This window comes from Oncorhynchus keta, chromosome 2, assembly GCF_023373465.1.
Source record: "Oncorhynchus keta strain PuntledgeMale-10-30-2019 chromosome 2, Oket_V2, whole genome shotgun sequence".
Taxonomy (NCBI): Eukaryota; Metazoa; Chordata; class Actinopteri; order Salmoniformes; family Salmonidae; genus Oncorhynchus; species Oncorhynchus keta.
The window spans coordinates 23,635,251-23,653,060 of record NC_068422.1 but is presented as its reverse complement, the minus strand read 5'-3'; the positions used below and the strand labels follow the sequence as shown (position 1 = coordinate 23,653,060).

At 37.9% G+C, this 17,810-nt stretch overlaps 1 protein-coding gene across 1 annotated transcript in view; it reads left to right on the top strand.

Annotated features, from left to right (window-relative positions):
* The window catches only part of LOC118398274 (CUB and sushi domain-containing protein 1-like), a 490,495-nt gene that overhangs the window by 357,393 nt on the left and 115,292 nt on the right, over window positions 1–17,810 (top strand). The window contains 5 exon segments of the mRNA XM_035793460.2: window positions 8,214–8,370; window positions 14,447–14,638; window positions 15,479–15,605; window positions 16,563–16,765; window positions 17,176–17,367. Of these exon segments, the coding sequence (XP_035649353.1) occupies window positions 8,214–8,370; window positions 14,447–14,638; window positions 15,479–15,605; window positions 16,563–16,765; window positions 17,176–17,367 (871 nt within the window).

Sequence of the window (17,810 nt, the reverse complement as noted above, 5' to 3'; positions counted from 1 at the left end):
TATGCATTCATAGTATATATGTAGAATATGTATCTTTATTGTTTTCTTGATTGATTGAATGCTAACTGCTCACTCAAACTACTCGCACTGCCACTCTGTGAATAATGTAATTCTACTGCAAGAGCCTGCATACTGTACAGTCAAGGTGTGAATTACAGGGGAGCCAGGTAGGCTTAGCTCCCCTGAATGAGACATTAGCTGCCCTAAATGCAACAAAAAGTTTGGGAGGGGTCTCTAAATAATGCTAATTGAACCATTCTCCTATTTCTTTAAAATGTAGTCTTAAATATGTTTTACAGTGGTAAATATGAAAATAAAAGCTTCTAAATTAAACAAACACCCCCACCTCTTGGTCATGGTTTAAACCATTTATTTCTATGTGGTGGTGCTGTCCATTTAGTAGTGTTGAATTTCAGCCTCAGCGGAGCTCCTTTACACGTAGATTTTTCATTGTACTTCCTCATTTTCGCCATTTGTTTGCCATGTGTCCTTGATAGAAAATAGCCTTTATTCCAATGTATTAGATTTATCAGTTGATTTGTCATTGTTTGCTTTTGTCAGTCAGCTGTTTAGAGCGCTCATTGCTTTGTTTTTCAGATGCGCACAGGTACTGGTGTTCTCCGTGGCTAGAAGTAATGGAGCATTTAATTAGCTTTATCATTTTCTATCAATATTTGTTTTCTTTCTTTGATCAGCTGATGATGGTCGACAATATCACTAGACAACTAGCCTAAAGCTAGACACCAATGCGCATCCAATCCATCCAACAAGCAGGCTGGCTATACGATAATGACAGTAGGCCTATAATGTGACTTATAAGTCTACTGTCGTTAACGTTCGGTTAGAAGCATTCATTTTTTTGTGTGCCCATGGGGCCCATGTTTCACCATGAAACATTTCATGGTGAAATATTATGTAGGCATAGTTACAGGGCATTCTCCAAGATCCATGATTCATACAAGGTTTAAGTTACATTTTCTAATTCAATTGTTAAATGCTTAATAATGACAAATAACACTGTAATTAATGCCATTAATGTAAGAAAATACATTTAGTGATTTACAGTATCAAAACATGTTTTGATTCTACTCATGTATTATGTTGAATGTAGGCTGCCTCTTCTGGGTGTATTCATGTGTGTTAAATTGTCTCAGCTAAAAGAGGGTAGGCAACCGACAGTGGTGTCGGCCTAGTGGAGGGTTAACACCATTTACTCAGATTTTCAGGAAAAGGCATTGAAAGTATAGGGAGTGTTACCTTTTTTTTAGAAAGAGACAGGATTTCAGAATTGACTTACCTTATTTTTACCATTACATCACTGGCTACTGGTAGGCCTATTTGACGTTCATGGTAATACACATTGTAGCCTTGTCTAGTAAATTGAACTTGTATGTTAGGTTGACCGTCCCATTTTTCCAGGGACAGTTTCAGACCCATTTCAGGTGTCCCGACTTTTTAGGCTACAAAAAAGGTCAATTTGGCAACAAGACGCATCAATGAATGTAAGCCTAAGCAATGGCAATCACTGAATGTCAATAGGCACACTGTTTGGTGTTTTGTAACAAATGTCTATTTCCATTCATCAAATTGAGTGAGTATACAATACATGCAGTTTGGAATGATTGAGTGGGTGAACATGCACAGGTAGCCTAATTTTTGAAGTGATTTGTTTGAAAATCAGCTGAAAATATCATGACTGGTTGTGTTCATGCCAGATTAAAAGGTAAATCATTTACATTTAAAAGAAAATTGAGACCCCCCTGAATCACATGGTGTAATTCGCACTCTGTGTACTGTACAAATAGCGTGTGTTATGTGTGTTATGTGTTAAATAGCGCGCTACTGTGGTCCTCTGTACCCCCGTTGTAGATTATGGATCTTGCGATGCTATGATTGTGGGTTCAATTCCCGGGACCACCCATATGTAAAAAATGTAAATATGAATGACTGTCAGTGCATTTGATAAAAGTGTCTGATAAATATTAACTGTACCAGTCAGAGTTTTTATTTACTTTTACTATTTTCTACATTGTAGAATAAAAGTGAAGATATAAAACTATGAAATAACACACGTGGTATCATGTATTAACCAAAAAAGTGTTCAACAAATCTAAATATATTTTAGATTCTTCAAAGTAGGCACCCTTTACCTTGATGACAGCTTTGCACACTCTTGGCATTCTCTCAACCACCTTAATGAGGAATGCTTTTCCAACAGTCTTGAAGGAGTTCCCACATATGCTGAGCACTTGGCTGCTTTTCCTTCACTCTGCGGTCCAACTCATCCCAAACCATCTCAATTGGGTTGAGGTTGGGTGATTGTGGAGGGCAGGTTAACTGATGCACCACTCCATCACTCTCCGTCTTGGTCAAATAGCCCTTATACAGCCTGTAGGTGTGTTTTGTGTCATTGTCCTGTTGAAAAACAAATGATAGTCCCACTAAACACAAACCAGATGGGATGGCGTATCGCTGCAGAATGCTGTGGTAGCCATGCTGGTTAAGTGTGCCTTGAATTCTAAATAAATCACAGACAGTGTCACCATGAAAGCACCCCCACAACATCACACTGCTTCCTCCATGCTTCACGGTGGGAACCACACATGCAGAGATCATCCGTTCACCTACTCTGGACTCATCAGACCAAAGGACATATTTCCACCAGTCTATTGTCCATTGCTCAATTTTCCTGTCTCAAGCAAGTCTCTTCTTCTTATTGATGTCCTTGGTTTGGTGTCTTGGCAGCAATTCGACCATGAAGGCCTGATTCACTCAGTCTCCTCTGAACAGTTGATGTTGAGATGTGTCTGTTACTTGAACTCTGTGAAACATTTATTTGGGCTGCAATCTGAGGCTGGTAACTCTAATGAACTTGTCCTCTGCAGCAGAGAGAACTCTGGGTCTTGCTTTCTTGTGGCGGTCCTCATGAGAGCCTAGCGTTTGATGGTTTTTGCAACTGCATTTGAAGAAATGTTCAAGTTCTTGAAAGTTTCCGTATTGACTGACCTTAATTTCTTAAAGTAATGATGGACTGTCATTTCTCTTTGCTGATTTGACCTGTTCTTGCCATAATATGGACTTGGTCTTTTACCAAATAGGGCTATCTTTTGTATACCACCCCTACCTTGTCACAACACAACTAATTGGCTCAAATGCATTAACAGGGAAAGAATTTCCACAAATTAACTTTTAACAAGGCACACCTGTTATAATTTAAATGCATTCCAGGTGACTACCGCATGAAGCTGGTAGAGAGAATGCCAAGACTGTGCAAAGCTGTCATCAAGGCAAAGGGTGGCTACTTTGAAGAATCTCAAATATTAAATATATTTTTGTTTGTTTAACACTTTTTTGGTTAATAAATGATTTCATATGTGTTATTTCATAGTTTGATGTCTTCACTATTATTCTACAATGTGGAAAATAGTAAATATAAGGAAAACCCTTGAATGAGTATGTGTCCAAATCTTTGACTGGTACTGTATGTTATTATGGTAACGATTTACTTTGACTACACATCCATAGTGCATTTATTACACATCTATTAGCATTTGATGAACTTGTTATGAAAGTTCCCACTTGCATTATTAAAGGTTAATTAGATATATCCATGACATATCTAAAGTACATTCATGTACTTTACATTCGGCAAGATTTAGATCTCATATTTAGGTATCTTAATAGATGTATCATTACAATGGCAGAGTAGTGTCATCATTATGGCTCTTCACAAAAGTGTGCTTTCATACCAGTGGTAGGGAATATGCCAAAAGGCCAAACGACGTTTAGAAAGATATGCTGATATATAGCCCTGTACTAGCCCCATTTCCCCCACCAGCCAGTATAGGCTTGTGAGTTATGTTCTTCTTCTTCTCTCTGAGGTCAATGGTGCTTGAAGATCTCCACAGGGTTGAATCCTCTGGGTAAATCTTACATATCAAATCATCTAGTTGAGGGTTATATCATAACGCTTTCGTAATTAATTAACAGCGCTCCTCCACAACAAAGTTAGGCCCAAGATGGTCATATTGGGCTATAACGCACACATGAAGGTTATATGTATGAATTATATGCAGTCAAAGTAAAGTCAAATCTATTTTCGCATTCATAAAGCATTTATAGCTAAGCACTTCATGGTAATTAACTTAGCAGTTTGTCATCTTATCTATAACGCCATCATAAAAGGTCTATGTATGAAGTCTATGCAGTCAACATGCTGTCATTTCTGTTTTCCCATGCATAAAGCATTTATAAAGCATTTATAAAAATGTCTCATTTATCAAAAAGAATACGGACACAACGCAAATGTTAAAGGAAATATTAACATTTTATTTACATTTTCCAGACGTAGGACAGAAAACAATTGCTGAGGACATCGCCGACGAATCATGCTGTTGGCATTTTTCAGTTTGAATTTCCTTGAGTAGATTTAACAAAGAATGAAATTCAAAGCATTCAAATGAAATGATCTTAGCCATAACTGCTTTATGCATGGGAAAATAGATTTGACTTTACTTTGACTGCATTGAATTCATTAATAGACCCTTCATGTGTGAGTTATAGACCAGTGTGAACAACTTAATTGTGATGTGGAGGAGGGCAGTTAATGAGGTACGAAAGAGTTATGACACTCAACTACACAATTTGAGGCATAAAAGTTACCCTGAGGAGTCAACCCTGTGGGGACCCCATACACTATTGACCTCAGTGAGAAGAAGAAGAAGAAGAAGATAAGTCACGGGCCTCCCCCGGCTGGTGGGGGAAACGGGGCTAGTACAGGCTATATATATATAAATATATATATATATATATATATATATATATATATATATATATATATATATATATATATATATATATATACAGTGCCTTGCGAACGTTTTCGGCCCCCTTGAACTTTGCAACCTTTTGCCACATTTCAGGCTTCAAACAAAGATATAAAACTGTATTTTTTTGTGAAGAATCAACAACAAGTGGGACACAATCATGAAGTGGAATGACATTTATTGGATATTTCAAACTTTTTTAACAAATCAAAAACTGAAAAATTGGGCGTGCAAAATTATTCAGCCCCCTTAAGTTAATACTTTGTAGCGCCACCTTTTGCTGCGATTACAGCTGGAAGTCGCTTGGGGTATGTCTCTATCAGTTTTGCACATCGAGAGTCTGAATTTTTTTCCCATTCCTCCTTGCAAAACAGCTTGAGCTCAGTGCAGTTGGATGGAGAACATTTGTGAACAGCAGTTTTCAGTTCTTTCCACAGATTCTCGATCGGATTCAGGTCTGGACTTTGACTTGGCCATTCTAACACTTGGATATGTTTATTTTTTAACCATTCCATTGTAGATTTTGCTTTATGTTATTTATTTTTATTTTGTTTTATGTTCATGTTCAAGACAAATCTCCGTCCCAGTCTCAGGTCTTTTGCAGACTCCATCAGGTTTTCTTCCAGAATGGTCCTGTATTTGGCTCCATCCATCTTCCCATCAATTTTAACCATCTTCCCTGTCCCTGCTGAAGAAAAGCAGGTCCAAACCATGATGCTGCCACCGCCATGTATGACAGTGGGGATGTTGTGTTCAGGGTGATGAGCTGTGTTGCTTTTACGCCAAACATAACGTTTTGCATTGTTGCCAAAAAGTTCAATTTTGGTTTCATCTGACCAGAGCACCTTCTTCCACATGTTTGGTGTGTCTCCCAGGTGGCTTATGGCAAACTTTAAACAACACTTTTTATGGATATCTTTAAAAAATGGCTTTCTTCTTGCCACTCTTCCATAAAGGCCAGATTTGTGAAATATACGACTGATTGTTGTCCTATGGACAGAGTCTCCCACCTCAGCTGTAGATCTCTGTAGTTCATCCAGAGTGATCATGGGCCTCTTGGCTGCATCTCTGATCAGTCTTCTCCTTGTATGAGCTGAAAGTTTAGAGGGACGGCCAGGTCTCGGTAGATTTGCAGTGGTCTGATACTCCTTCCATTTCAATATTATTGCTTGCACAGTGCTCCTTGGGATCTTTAAAGCTTGGGAAATCTTTTTGTATCCAAATCCGGCTTTAAACTTCTTCACAACAGTATCTCGGACCTGCCTGGTGTGTTCCTTGTTCTTCATGATGCTCTCTGCGCTTTTAACGGACCTCTGAGACTATCACAGTGCAGGTGCATTTATACGGAGACTTGATTACACACAGGTGGATTGTATTTAACATCATTAGTCATTTAGGTCAACATTGGATCATTCAGAGATCCTCACTGAACTTCTGGAGAGAGTTTGCTGCACTGAAAGTAAAGGGGCTGAATAATTTTGCACGCCCAATTTTTCAGTTTTTGATTTGTTAAAAAAGTTTGAAATATCCAATAAATGTCGTTCCACTTCATGATTGTGTCCCACTTGTTGTTGATTCTCCACAAAAACATACAGTTTTATATCTTTATGTTTGAAGCCTGAAATGTGGCAAAAGGCCTGTAATTTTCATCATAGGTACACTTCAACTATGACAGACAAAATGAGGGGAAAAAATCCAGAAAATCACATTGTAGGATTTTTAAGGAATTTATTTGCAAATTATGGTGGAAAATAAGTATTTGGTCACCTACAAACAAGCAAGATTTCTGGCTCTCACAGACCTTCTTTAAGAGGCTCCTCTGTCCTCCACTCGTTACCTGTATTAATGGCACCTGTTTGATCTTGTTATCAGTATAAAAGACACCTGTCCAAAGGTGTATGGAAGACATACAATACCACTGATATTCTCCCTCGATCTGGGGCTCCACGCAAGATCTCACCCCGTGGGGTCAAAATGATCACAAGAACGGTGAGCGACAAATCCCTTAACCACACGGGGGGACCTAGTGAATTACCTGCAGAGAGCTGGGACCAAAGTAACAAAGCCTACCATCAGTAACACACTACGCCGCCAGGGACTCAAATCCTGCAGTGCCAGACGTGTGCCCCTGCTTAAGCCAGTACATGTCCAGGCCCGTCTGAAGTTTGCTAGAGAGTATTTGGATGATCCAGAAGAAGATTGGGAGAATGTAATATGGTCAGATGAAACCAAAATATAACTTTTTGGTAAAAACTCAACTCGTCGTGTTTGGAGGACAAAGAATGCTGAGTTGCATCCAAAGAACACCATACCTACTGTGAAGCATGGGGGTGGAAACATCATGCTTTGAGGCTGTTTTTCTGCAAAGGGACCAGGACGACTGGTCCGTGTAAAGGAAAGAATGAATGGGACCATGTTTCGTGAGATTTTGAGTGAAAACCTCCTTCCATCAGCAAGGGCATTGAAGATGAAACATGGCTGGGTCTTTCAGCATGACAATGATCCCAAACACACCGCCCGGGCAACAAAGGAGTGGCTTCGTAAGAAGCATTTCAAGGTCCTGGAGTGGCCTTGCCAGTCTCCAGATCTCAACCCTATAGAACATTTTTGGAGGGAGTTGAAAGTCCGTGTTGTCCAGCAACAGCCCCAAAACATCACTGCTCTAGAGGAGATCTGCATGGAGGAATGGGCCAAAATACCAGCAACAGTGTGGGAAAACCTTGTGAAGACTTACAGAAAACGATTGACCTCTGTCATTGCCAACAAAGGCTATATAAGAAAGTATTGAGATAAACTTTTGTTATTGACCAAATACTTATTTTCCACCATAATTTGCAAATAAATTCATTCAAAATCCTACAATGTGATTTTCTGTATTTTTTTTCTCATTTTGTCTATCATAGTTGAAGTGTACCTATGATGAAAATTACAGGCCACTCTCATCTTTTTAAGTGGGAGAACTTGCACAATTGGTGGCTGACTAAATACTTTTTTGCCCTACTGTATTTATATCAGCATTATTTTCTAAATGTGGTTTGGCAGAAGCATGTTTTTGAGAAACAGCCATAATAATGATACTAAGCTCTAATTGTAATGATGCATTTATTAAGATACCTAAATATGAGCTCTTGCATAGCATGACATGAATGCGCTATGGATATACTATAAATATTTTTCATTAATGAACCTTTAATAATAAGATTAGGACCTGTTATACCACATTCAATAAATGCTTACGGATATGTGTAATCAATGCGTTATATATATATAGTTAAAGTAAATCGTTATCATTATTATTTATATTGTTATTATTATTATTATATTCCCTTGAACATTAATAGTATTTTGAGAAACCTGTGCCTTATAGTGTTGTTCTTTCATCAACAGGTGTATGACGGAAAGGATACTTCATATCGTCTTCTTGGCAATTTCTCCAAAACAGACATGTACAATGCCGTCATCAACAGTACCTCAAATCACCTCTGGATTGAGTTCAACAGCAATGGCACTGAAACCAATAAGGGGTTCAGACTGACGTACAGCAGTAGGTAGACCATGTCCTAGAACAAATGTGAGACAGCCTCTATAGATATTCCCTGATTCGTGTTCAAATAGGCTTTACTGAGAAACAGGCCCCCTCAAGACTAACCCAATTTCCAATTCTAAGCTTACAGTGGTTCCTCATTTAAAAGTTGCGAGCTTACGTTAAAGGTAATTTGTGGTTTAGTACGGTGCTCTGCGTCACTACCTCATTGCTTCAGACCAGCTCAAGGGGGAGTTAGAGCACTGATTATGCTTTTGGGTCCAACTGTGTCTCTAACTGACAATGAGTGGGCGACATAAACCTAAATAGAAATTGAAAAGTGTGCACAACTTCAGTATTACTTACTAAAGTTCCAGTGAGCAACAATTTGATTGTATTCATTAGACAACTTTGTTCCAATATTTCTGTTATTCAGTGTTATTTATTCCCATAGTAATTCATTATGGATCCATAACTAGATCAACATCGGCATTTTGAAAGAGTATTTTTATAATGACTTATTAACGAAAGCATAAAAATGCTGATGAAGAAATACAGTACTGTACAGTATATGCTTTTACATTTGGATAACAAAGCATTTAAAGCATTTTGAAGATATAAGCCACCTGAATTTGTTTATTAGGCTACTGTGCGGTCTGACACGTAAACATAGCCTGTTGTTACACAAAGGTTTTTAATATTTTATTTTGTTATGATTATTTTGCTCTAACTGTAGTACTGTAGGCCACTCCCGACCGGTCACTTTGTACAGTGTCTCTGTGGCGCAATGTGTCTAAGACACAGTCTAAGACACTGTATAGCAGTGCAAGCTGTGTTGCTACAGATGTTCAATTGCCCGTGCTGGCCTTGACTGGGAGACCCATGAGATGACTGTAGGTGTTTGGTTTTTCTCCCTCTAAAAACGTAAATAAATCATTCTAAATAACAAACTGGCTTTATTTACAAATGATTAACAATGTTCAAGAAAATACTTTTTCTCGCTCATTTTACATTATTTGAAAACAAAATCATCGCCAAAATATTTAAGGGGCATTGCACTAATAATGGAGCTGACTAGGGAAACGTTCCCTCTGTTCTTAGTGCCAGTTTGCACGTTCAAACTAAAACAATGTAACTAATAATGGCATCTTCATGCTTTCATTAATAAAATAATATATACTAATAAATATAACTGAATTACAGAAATATCCTCCAATCCTCTATAATGTGCTGTTAAAAGTGGTGTAGGTCTTATTTATTTAAAGAGCATATTGAAGTTAGAAGCAAAAGCCTACATCTATTTTAGTACTGTATCGCGCTGCTCTGAGACAAGCATGGGGACTGGTCTTGATAAATCTATGAGTTTTTATTTTCACTGAATCTCCGTTTGGGTATTGGTTAGAATAGAATTAGAAAATTAGGGTGTAGAAATGTTATGCTCTTAGTGGAACCTTTATTTAACTAGGCAAGTCAGTTAAGAACAAATTCTTATTTACAGGGATAGCCTACCCCTTCCTCCCTGTCGGGGAATTGAACCCTGGTCTCCCGCTGGACTGGATTCTTTAGCTAAATATCACAGTACTGTACTCCCGGCTGTCACGTTGTACAGCTCCATATTTCCCTTCCATCCTAACGGAAACCCAGAGGGTTTTTCGTTTTCCTTGAAATAGAAACACCATAGTATGAATCAAATTAATCCCAAACTCTGAAAATAGTTGGAAAGGTAGATTAAAATTATTTGTGACATTGTGGTTACAATAAAGAATGTAAACAAGATTTTTATTTACAGTAGTGATTGACAGCTGGTGCCATTTTGAAATACTTGTAGCCCGATTAGCAGGACAATAGACTCTTTATAGCCCTGCTACTACTCTGCAATGTATCCGATGCTTAAGTACTCTGAAGTGTTACAACTCAAAACAGCAGTACAGTATTTATTCATCAACAGCTTTATGAGCCCAAGGACCGTGCCCCAGGACGACCTGACATGATGACTCCTTGCTGTCCCCAGTCCACCTGACTGTGCTGCTGCTCCAGTTTCAACTGTTCTGCCTTATTATTATTCGACCATGCTGGTCATTTATGAACATTTGAACATCTTGGCCATGTTCTGTTATAATCTCCACCCGGCACAGCCAGAAGAGGACTGGCCACCCCACATAGCCTGGTTCCTCTCTAGGTTTCTTCCTAGGTTTTGGCCTTTCTAGGGAGTTTTTCCTAGCCACCGTGCTTCTACACCTGCATTGCTTGCTGTTTGGGGTTTTAGGCTGGGTTTCTGTACAGCACTTTGAGATATCAGCTGATGTACGAAGAGCTATATAAATACATTTGATTTGATTTTGATTTGATTTATGCTTTCGTTAATAAAATAATAATAAAAATACTCTTTAAAAATGCTGATGTTTATTTAGTTATGAATCCATATAGAATTGCTATGGGAATAAATATCACTGAATTACAGAAATGTCCTCCAATCCTCTAAATGTAATTATTTGCGGAGAAATATTGGAACAATGTTGTCTAATGAAGGTAAACAAATTGTTGCTTACTGGAAAATATTATTTCAAACACACGGCCATGTTGTACAGTGACATTATGGCTATTAGCAGGGCTACATTTTGGCCTTTATGGGCGGCGCACAATTGGCCCAGGGTTTCTCTCCCTCTAAAAACAGAAATAAATGTTTGGCCTTTACAAATATTATTTTGGCCTTTATTCAGATTACAATCGCTCTCTTTCATTTTTTGAAAACCAAATAACCTCCAAAATATTTTTATATATGATCAAGTTGATGACACAGTCATATAGCCAGCCACTAAATAAAGCTGAGTGACTCACTCATTCATGGCTTTGGATCAAAATAAACAAGTACTAACATTCTTTCTGATTGTCTTAAATTAAGAAATGTTTTGGTTATCCTGACCTGAACACCATGTACAGTATTATCATAGCCCATTATGGGCTATTAGCAGGATAATATACCTTTACCAACACCTCTCTGTATTTTGATCATTTGTGGATGGGGGCTCCCGCAGTGCAAACAGATGCAGGTTCGATACCCGTGCCGACCGTCACCGGTAGACCCATGAGGCGGCTTTCGGTTTTAATTTAGAATCTTCCAATCCACTATATGTAATTATTGCCGGAGAGTCACGTCATGTTTTTCAATATACTCTAGGCCTACCGTAGGCGACATGATGGTGGTGTAGGTCTTGTTTATTTAAGGTGCATATTGAAGTTAGAAGCAATAGGATTTTAAGTTAAAGCCTACAACTATTTTAGCACCATTTTGCACTGCTCTGAGACAAGCATGGGGACTGGTCTTGATAAATGAACGAGATTTTTATTTTCACTTAATCTCCATTTGGGTATTGGTTAGAGAATAGTCAGTTAAGAACACATTCTTATTTACAAGGACAGCCTATTCCTTCCTCCCCGTTGGGGAATTGATCCCTGGGCTCCCGCGTGACCTGCCTGCATGACTTGGGGATTCTTTAGCGAAATAGCCCAGAACTGTACTGCCGACCGTCACGTTGTACAGCGCCATATATTCCGTTCCATCCTAATGGAAGCCCAGAGGGTTTTTCGTTTTTTACTTGGAATAGAAACACCATCATATTAATCTAATTAATTAACCAACTGCCAGTCAAAAGTTTGGACACACCTACTCATTCCAGGATTTTTCTTTATGTTTTACTATTTTCTACATTGTAGAATAATAGTGAAGACATCACAACTATGAAATAGCACATATGGAATCAGTTAAGAACAGCCTACTCCTTCCTCCCCACCAGGGAATAGAACGCCGGTCACCCGCGTGGCCACATTCTGTAGTGCAGCTTTTCTTGAAGGCACTTGAGGTCAACGAGAAAGTCTGGACATGGCCTGCTCTCCCTTATGTGAGGAATTTGACACATTCCCATGTTTACTACACTATGTACTGTAGGTTATGTTTACTTGTCAGACTGCACAGTAGCCTAATAAACAAATTCAGGTGTCTTATATCTTCAAAATGCTTTAAACGCTTTGTTACCCAAATGTAAAAGCATATACTGTACAGTACTGTATTTCTTCATCAGCATTTTATGCTTTCGTTCATAAAATAATGATAAAAATACTCTTCCAAAATGCCGATGTTGATCTAGTTATGGATCATTAATGAATTACTATGGGAATAAATAACTCTGAATTACAGAAATATTGGAACAAAGTTGTCTAATGAATGCAATCAAATGGTTGCTCACAGGAAAATACTCTTTCTAACACACTGTCACGTTGTACAGCACCATTATGGCTATAAGCAGGGCTATATGTTAGCCATTATAAATATTATTTTGGCCTTTATTCAGATTACAATCGCTCATTTAAAAAATAAATAATAATAATCTCCAAAATATCGTTATATATAGCCTTCTCGCTGTGGACGTCTATTCCAGCACTCTTTCGCGCTGCTCTGAAACCATCAAATTAAAATGTTCAATTATATTCCTGTAACGATCGTTGTCCTCCTCAGATGAGGAATAGGAAGGATCGGACCAAAATGCAGCGTTGTAAGTGTCCATGATAATTTATTAGAACACGAAAAATACAAAATAACAAAGTGAAGGAAAGAAATGAAAATCGAAACAGTTCTGTATGGTGAAAACACAGACACAGAAAACAACTACCCATAAACATCAGGTGGGAACAGGCTACCTAAGTATGGTTCTCAATCAGAGACAACGATTGACAGCTGCCTCTGATTGGGAACCATACCAGGCCAAACACATAGGACTATAACATACAGAACAAACATAGAATGCCCACCCCAACTACGCCCTGACCAAACTAAAATCAGGTCAGGACGTGACAATTCTATGATATTCTTAAGATATATGTGTTGCCTGAATATCAGCAAGTGATGTCTGCTAAATAAGCAAGTTAGGTTTCTTCAGAAATAAATCCTTCTAAATAACAAACTGGTTTTATTTACAAATTAGTGAGAATGTCTCACCCCATGTTCAAGAATGGCCTTTTTCTCGCTCACTCTATGTTAAATGAAAACGAAATCTCCAAAATATTGTTACTTTTTAAACAAAGCAATTATTATTATCGTTATTATTATTAATTCATTTAGAATGATATTAAAAACCCTTAGATATTATCAGATATTATCACAGATGCTAATGGAAAGTGCCCCTTAGACATTAATTTAGAATCTTCCAATCCTCTAAATGTAATTATTGGCAGAGTGTCACACCATTTAATTTTTTGTTGTTGATATACTGTAGGCCTACCAAAGGCAAAATGAGTATTGCTTACACTACAATTAGGGTGTGGACATGTTATTTCCTTTAGATATTAATTTAGATTCCTCCAATCCGCTTATGCTGTAGCCTACTCCCAACCGTCACATTGTACTGCGCAATATTTTCCATTACATCCTAACGGAAACCCTGAGGGTTTTGTTTTTTGTTTATCTTGGAATTGAAACACCATAATATTAATCTAATTAATTAAGCCAAATTTCTTAAAATCAATGTACTACGTTATTACAAAAAAAAGGTTTTAAATTCTCTACTAATGCCAATAGGTGGGCTGCAGTATGACACAACTTTTAAAGGAGGAACCACTGTACACCAATAACAAAAAGGCCTCGTATTGTATGTTTAGTCCATGTTTACTTGTCCTATATGAACAGTATTATCTTTCACATTAGTTGAAAGTGGTCTGATGGACAACCTCTACAGGTAAAGGCACAAATGTATCTTGTTTCAAGAATATATATATTTTGTAAGTACAATATCGTGAATTTCTCATGAGAGGGTAGTTTAAGTAAACAAAAAAATATATAATGCCAGTGAGCATGGCAGTTGTGCGTTGAGACAGATATATCTGCTTCCATTCATTCTACAATAACCTTTTACTACAATATTGCATGCTCAAGGCTGATGTATGAAAAGCATCACTAATATAAAGTCAAACTAGAATGCTTGAAGCAGCTTGCTTTATTTCACCAGACAGATGTCTTTTTTATTGTTCAACCTTTATCATTAATGAAAATAAATGAATGTTTGTTATGTTTGAATGGGTAACAGTCTCAAATCTGTCTTTGTAGGTTTTGACCTTGTCAAGTGTGAAGAACCAGGAACTCCGAATTACGGATACAAGATTCAAGATGATGGCCATTTTGCAAACACATTTGTATTGTACAGTTGTAACCCTGGCTATACTCTCCATGGAAGCAGCACTCTGACATGCCTAAGTGGAGACCGTAGGGTTTGGGACAAACCGTTACCTTCCTGTCTAGGTGAGTGAGTCACAGCTGAAAAGAGACAAATCTCATCATCAAGGATACATTTCCTTATTATGGTGAAACACTTACCATTCCTAAGTAACATTTTGTTTACATTTTAATTACCATGGTAATGGTCAAGTTCAAGATACCCATACCAAAGGATTCATTTTCATCTGATGCGTTTGAAAATATTATACCGTTTTACCAGTCAACATGGAATTTGTTGTGTTGTCTGCATTCTTTCTCACTGTTATTAACATCCTACTGATTCCATTATATGACCAGCTTTGCCAGTTACGCTCTCTCAGGCTAACTCCGAGTCAAACCCCAGGCTAACATGCTGTCATTTATAGTATACTGAAATCGTTACGCTAGTTAACAGCTATGAACATTTATCCCCTAATGCTGGCTATATTATAGCCCCTAAAGCTATACAAAACGTGTGGACAGTCTGAGCTTTCTGTACTGGAGAGAACTGATACATTACAGTGTCATTCTTCAGCCTCATTCCTTAATTAGCCTGGCTTGGTTCAGACAAATTTCCATACAGCCGAAAAGTAGCATGGAAAATAGATGACATTGCCTTAGGCTGCCATTGTATTTTTTATTTCCTTTGAACGATGTGACATAATAGGGATATCCTCTCCTCTTTTCCAGTGTCGTCAGTAGTCACTAAAATAATACACATGTATTTTGAGACGCTTGAGAACATATTTGATTCTTTCAAGTGCATGTAATGATGTGATGTATTATGTAATGTTTATACATTCAGCTGGTTGATGCCAGAGAGAAGGCTTATTTAATCCGATTTCTATTTTTGATGATATGAGACATTTTGGTTTCCTTATCTAGCTGAATGTGGAGGCCACATCGCAGGTGCAATATCTGGACGGATACTATCCCCGGGTTACCCTGCGCCCTATGACAATAACCTCCACTGTACCTGGTCTATCGAAGCGGACACAGGCAAAACCATCAGGTACAGTATATCACAATAGGGACACACCCCCTTGGAATAGGCAATTAGATACACAATAGCCCAATTTTTCTTGACTCCATTTAAATTTGAAATGAAATCAGCGAGTTTATAGCGAGGCGTGTCTAGTATAGCGGAGCAATTGTTCTGCTGCACTTTTGGAAAATAAGCTGTGATTAAATGTGCCATTGCTGATTGCATTTCACCCCACTGCTAGCCTTTCTACCATTAGCATCTATTCCTTCAAGTCCATTACTGGCTTCTTAAAAACAAAACAATAAGCCCCAAGGATAAACCAATTATGCACGCTTGAAATGCCATAGAAATCAGATATGCCAATTCAGTTCAAGCAATTTACAGATGAAGGAGGAGGAGAGATACATTTGACATCACTGGCTAGTAGACTTTATTAAGGAAATCTTCTCAAACCCGACCTCTTTAAATAGTATCTTAAATAAATCTCATGACACTTGTCTTTTCCTACTAGCACCGACTTTGCTATTAACTACTTTGTTAAGGGAAAATGTAATTACTATGATAGTGATATGTTGTTGTCTCACCTTTATGAATGCACTAATTAAAGTCACTCTGGATAGGAGCGCCTGCTAACTGAATAAAATGTTAAAATGTAAAAATGTAAGGAACTCATTCTTTTCCTAATTATTGCTGAAGATAACTGAAACTTACCTTAAATGGTTTGGTGAGCAAGAATGATCTAATATAGATGTTTCATCGGTCTGAGACATTACTTGAGAACTGGTTATATAGAATTCCAATGATATTTTCTTATTACAAGTCAGTAGCAACCCTTGGTCAGTTGATTTATGGAGTATTGTTGAGTGTATAGGTGTTTGTCACAGATGTAAACCAATGGTAAAACCAGAATTCAGTATGAAAGGTTCTAATTCTTAAGGAGGTGCATAATGTGTAATCAATATCCCCCTCCCTTTCTCTATTTAGCCTCCACTTCATAGTGTTTGACACGGAAGTGGCTCATGACATCCTGAAGGTGTGGGACGGTCCAACAGAGGGGGGTTTCCTCCTGAAGGAATGGAGTGGGTCAGCTCTACCCGAAGACACCCACAGCACCTTCAACATCCTAACGCTCCAGCTTGACAGTGATTACTTCATCAGCAAGTCAGGCTTCTCCATTCAGTTCTCAAGTAAGTAGTAACTGTCACAATGGACCAGAGGAATTCGGACATGACATTCTATTCAGTAGCTTTTCAGACAAATGTTACAGTATGTTTCTTGAGATTCCCCTCTCTTTTCCTACTCTGGGCCATGTATAAAACACTGTTATGACAAATCCTTTTGACAAATAAGTATTTCATACAAATATATGTAAATTAAATTGAGCATAGCATTTGTATATAAATGGCAAATATTTTCTGGAAATATGATTTAAAAGACAATTAGTCTCCACAAATCAGTTTGCTGCCAGTCCAATGATTTCAACACACTAAATTATGCTTATATCTTTATCAGCCGTTGGCTGAAAAAAAATGAGAGTTGTATTATTTAAAACCGTCCTGTCAAAATGTTTCTACGGGATTCGTTTGTGTGATTTCAGCTACTACTGCGACGACCTGTAATGACCCCGGAACTCCCCAAAATGGGACACGTTACGGGGATAGTCGGGAGCCTGGGGACACTATCACCTTCCAGTGTGACCCAGGTTACCAGGTCCAGGGCCTAGACAAGATCACCTGTGTACAGCTCAATAACAGGTTCTATTGGCAGCCAGACCCTCCGACCTGTATAGGTATGTTGCTTTGACCTCCACAGTAATGGAGAAATAATACATTTATTTTCATGGTTATACCTGTATGTCATCAAAGGGTTTGTACAATAGGTAGATGTTCCCTTTAGGATTATTCTGCTGCAAAAAGGTGATTTGGAATCTGTATATTAGGCCTATAGTGTTCCACTGTCTTGTTTTCATTGAAGGATTTGTGGTATCTGAAAATACATGTAAGCAGTGTTTTATGAACTACTTACTGTTGGTGTTGGGCACCCAACCACTCATTTGCATCAGTTTAATTACTTTATGTTTATTATTATGTTTATTATAAGAATGAATGAATCCTTAAGAATGTAAACCATGCCTCAGTAGAGTGTGAATCCCTGTGCGAAGAATGATTCATCAGTAACTGAAATGTAATTGGCATTTTCTGCCATTGTCAACAAATCCTTTGTCAGACAGCA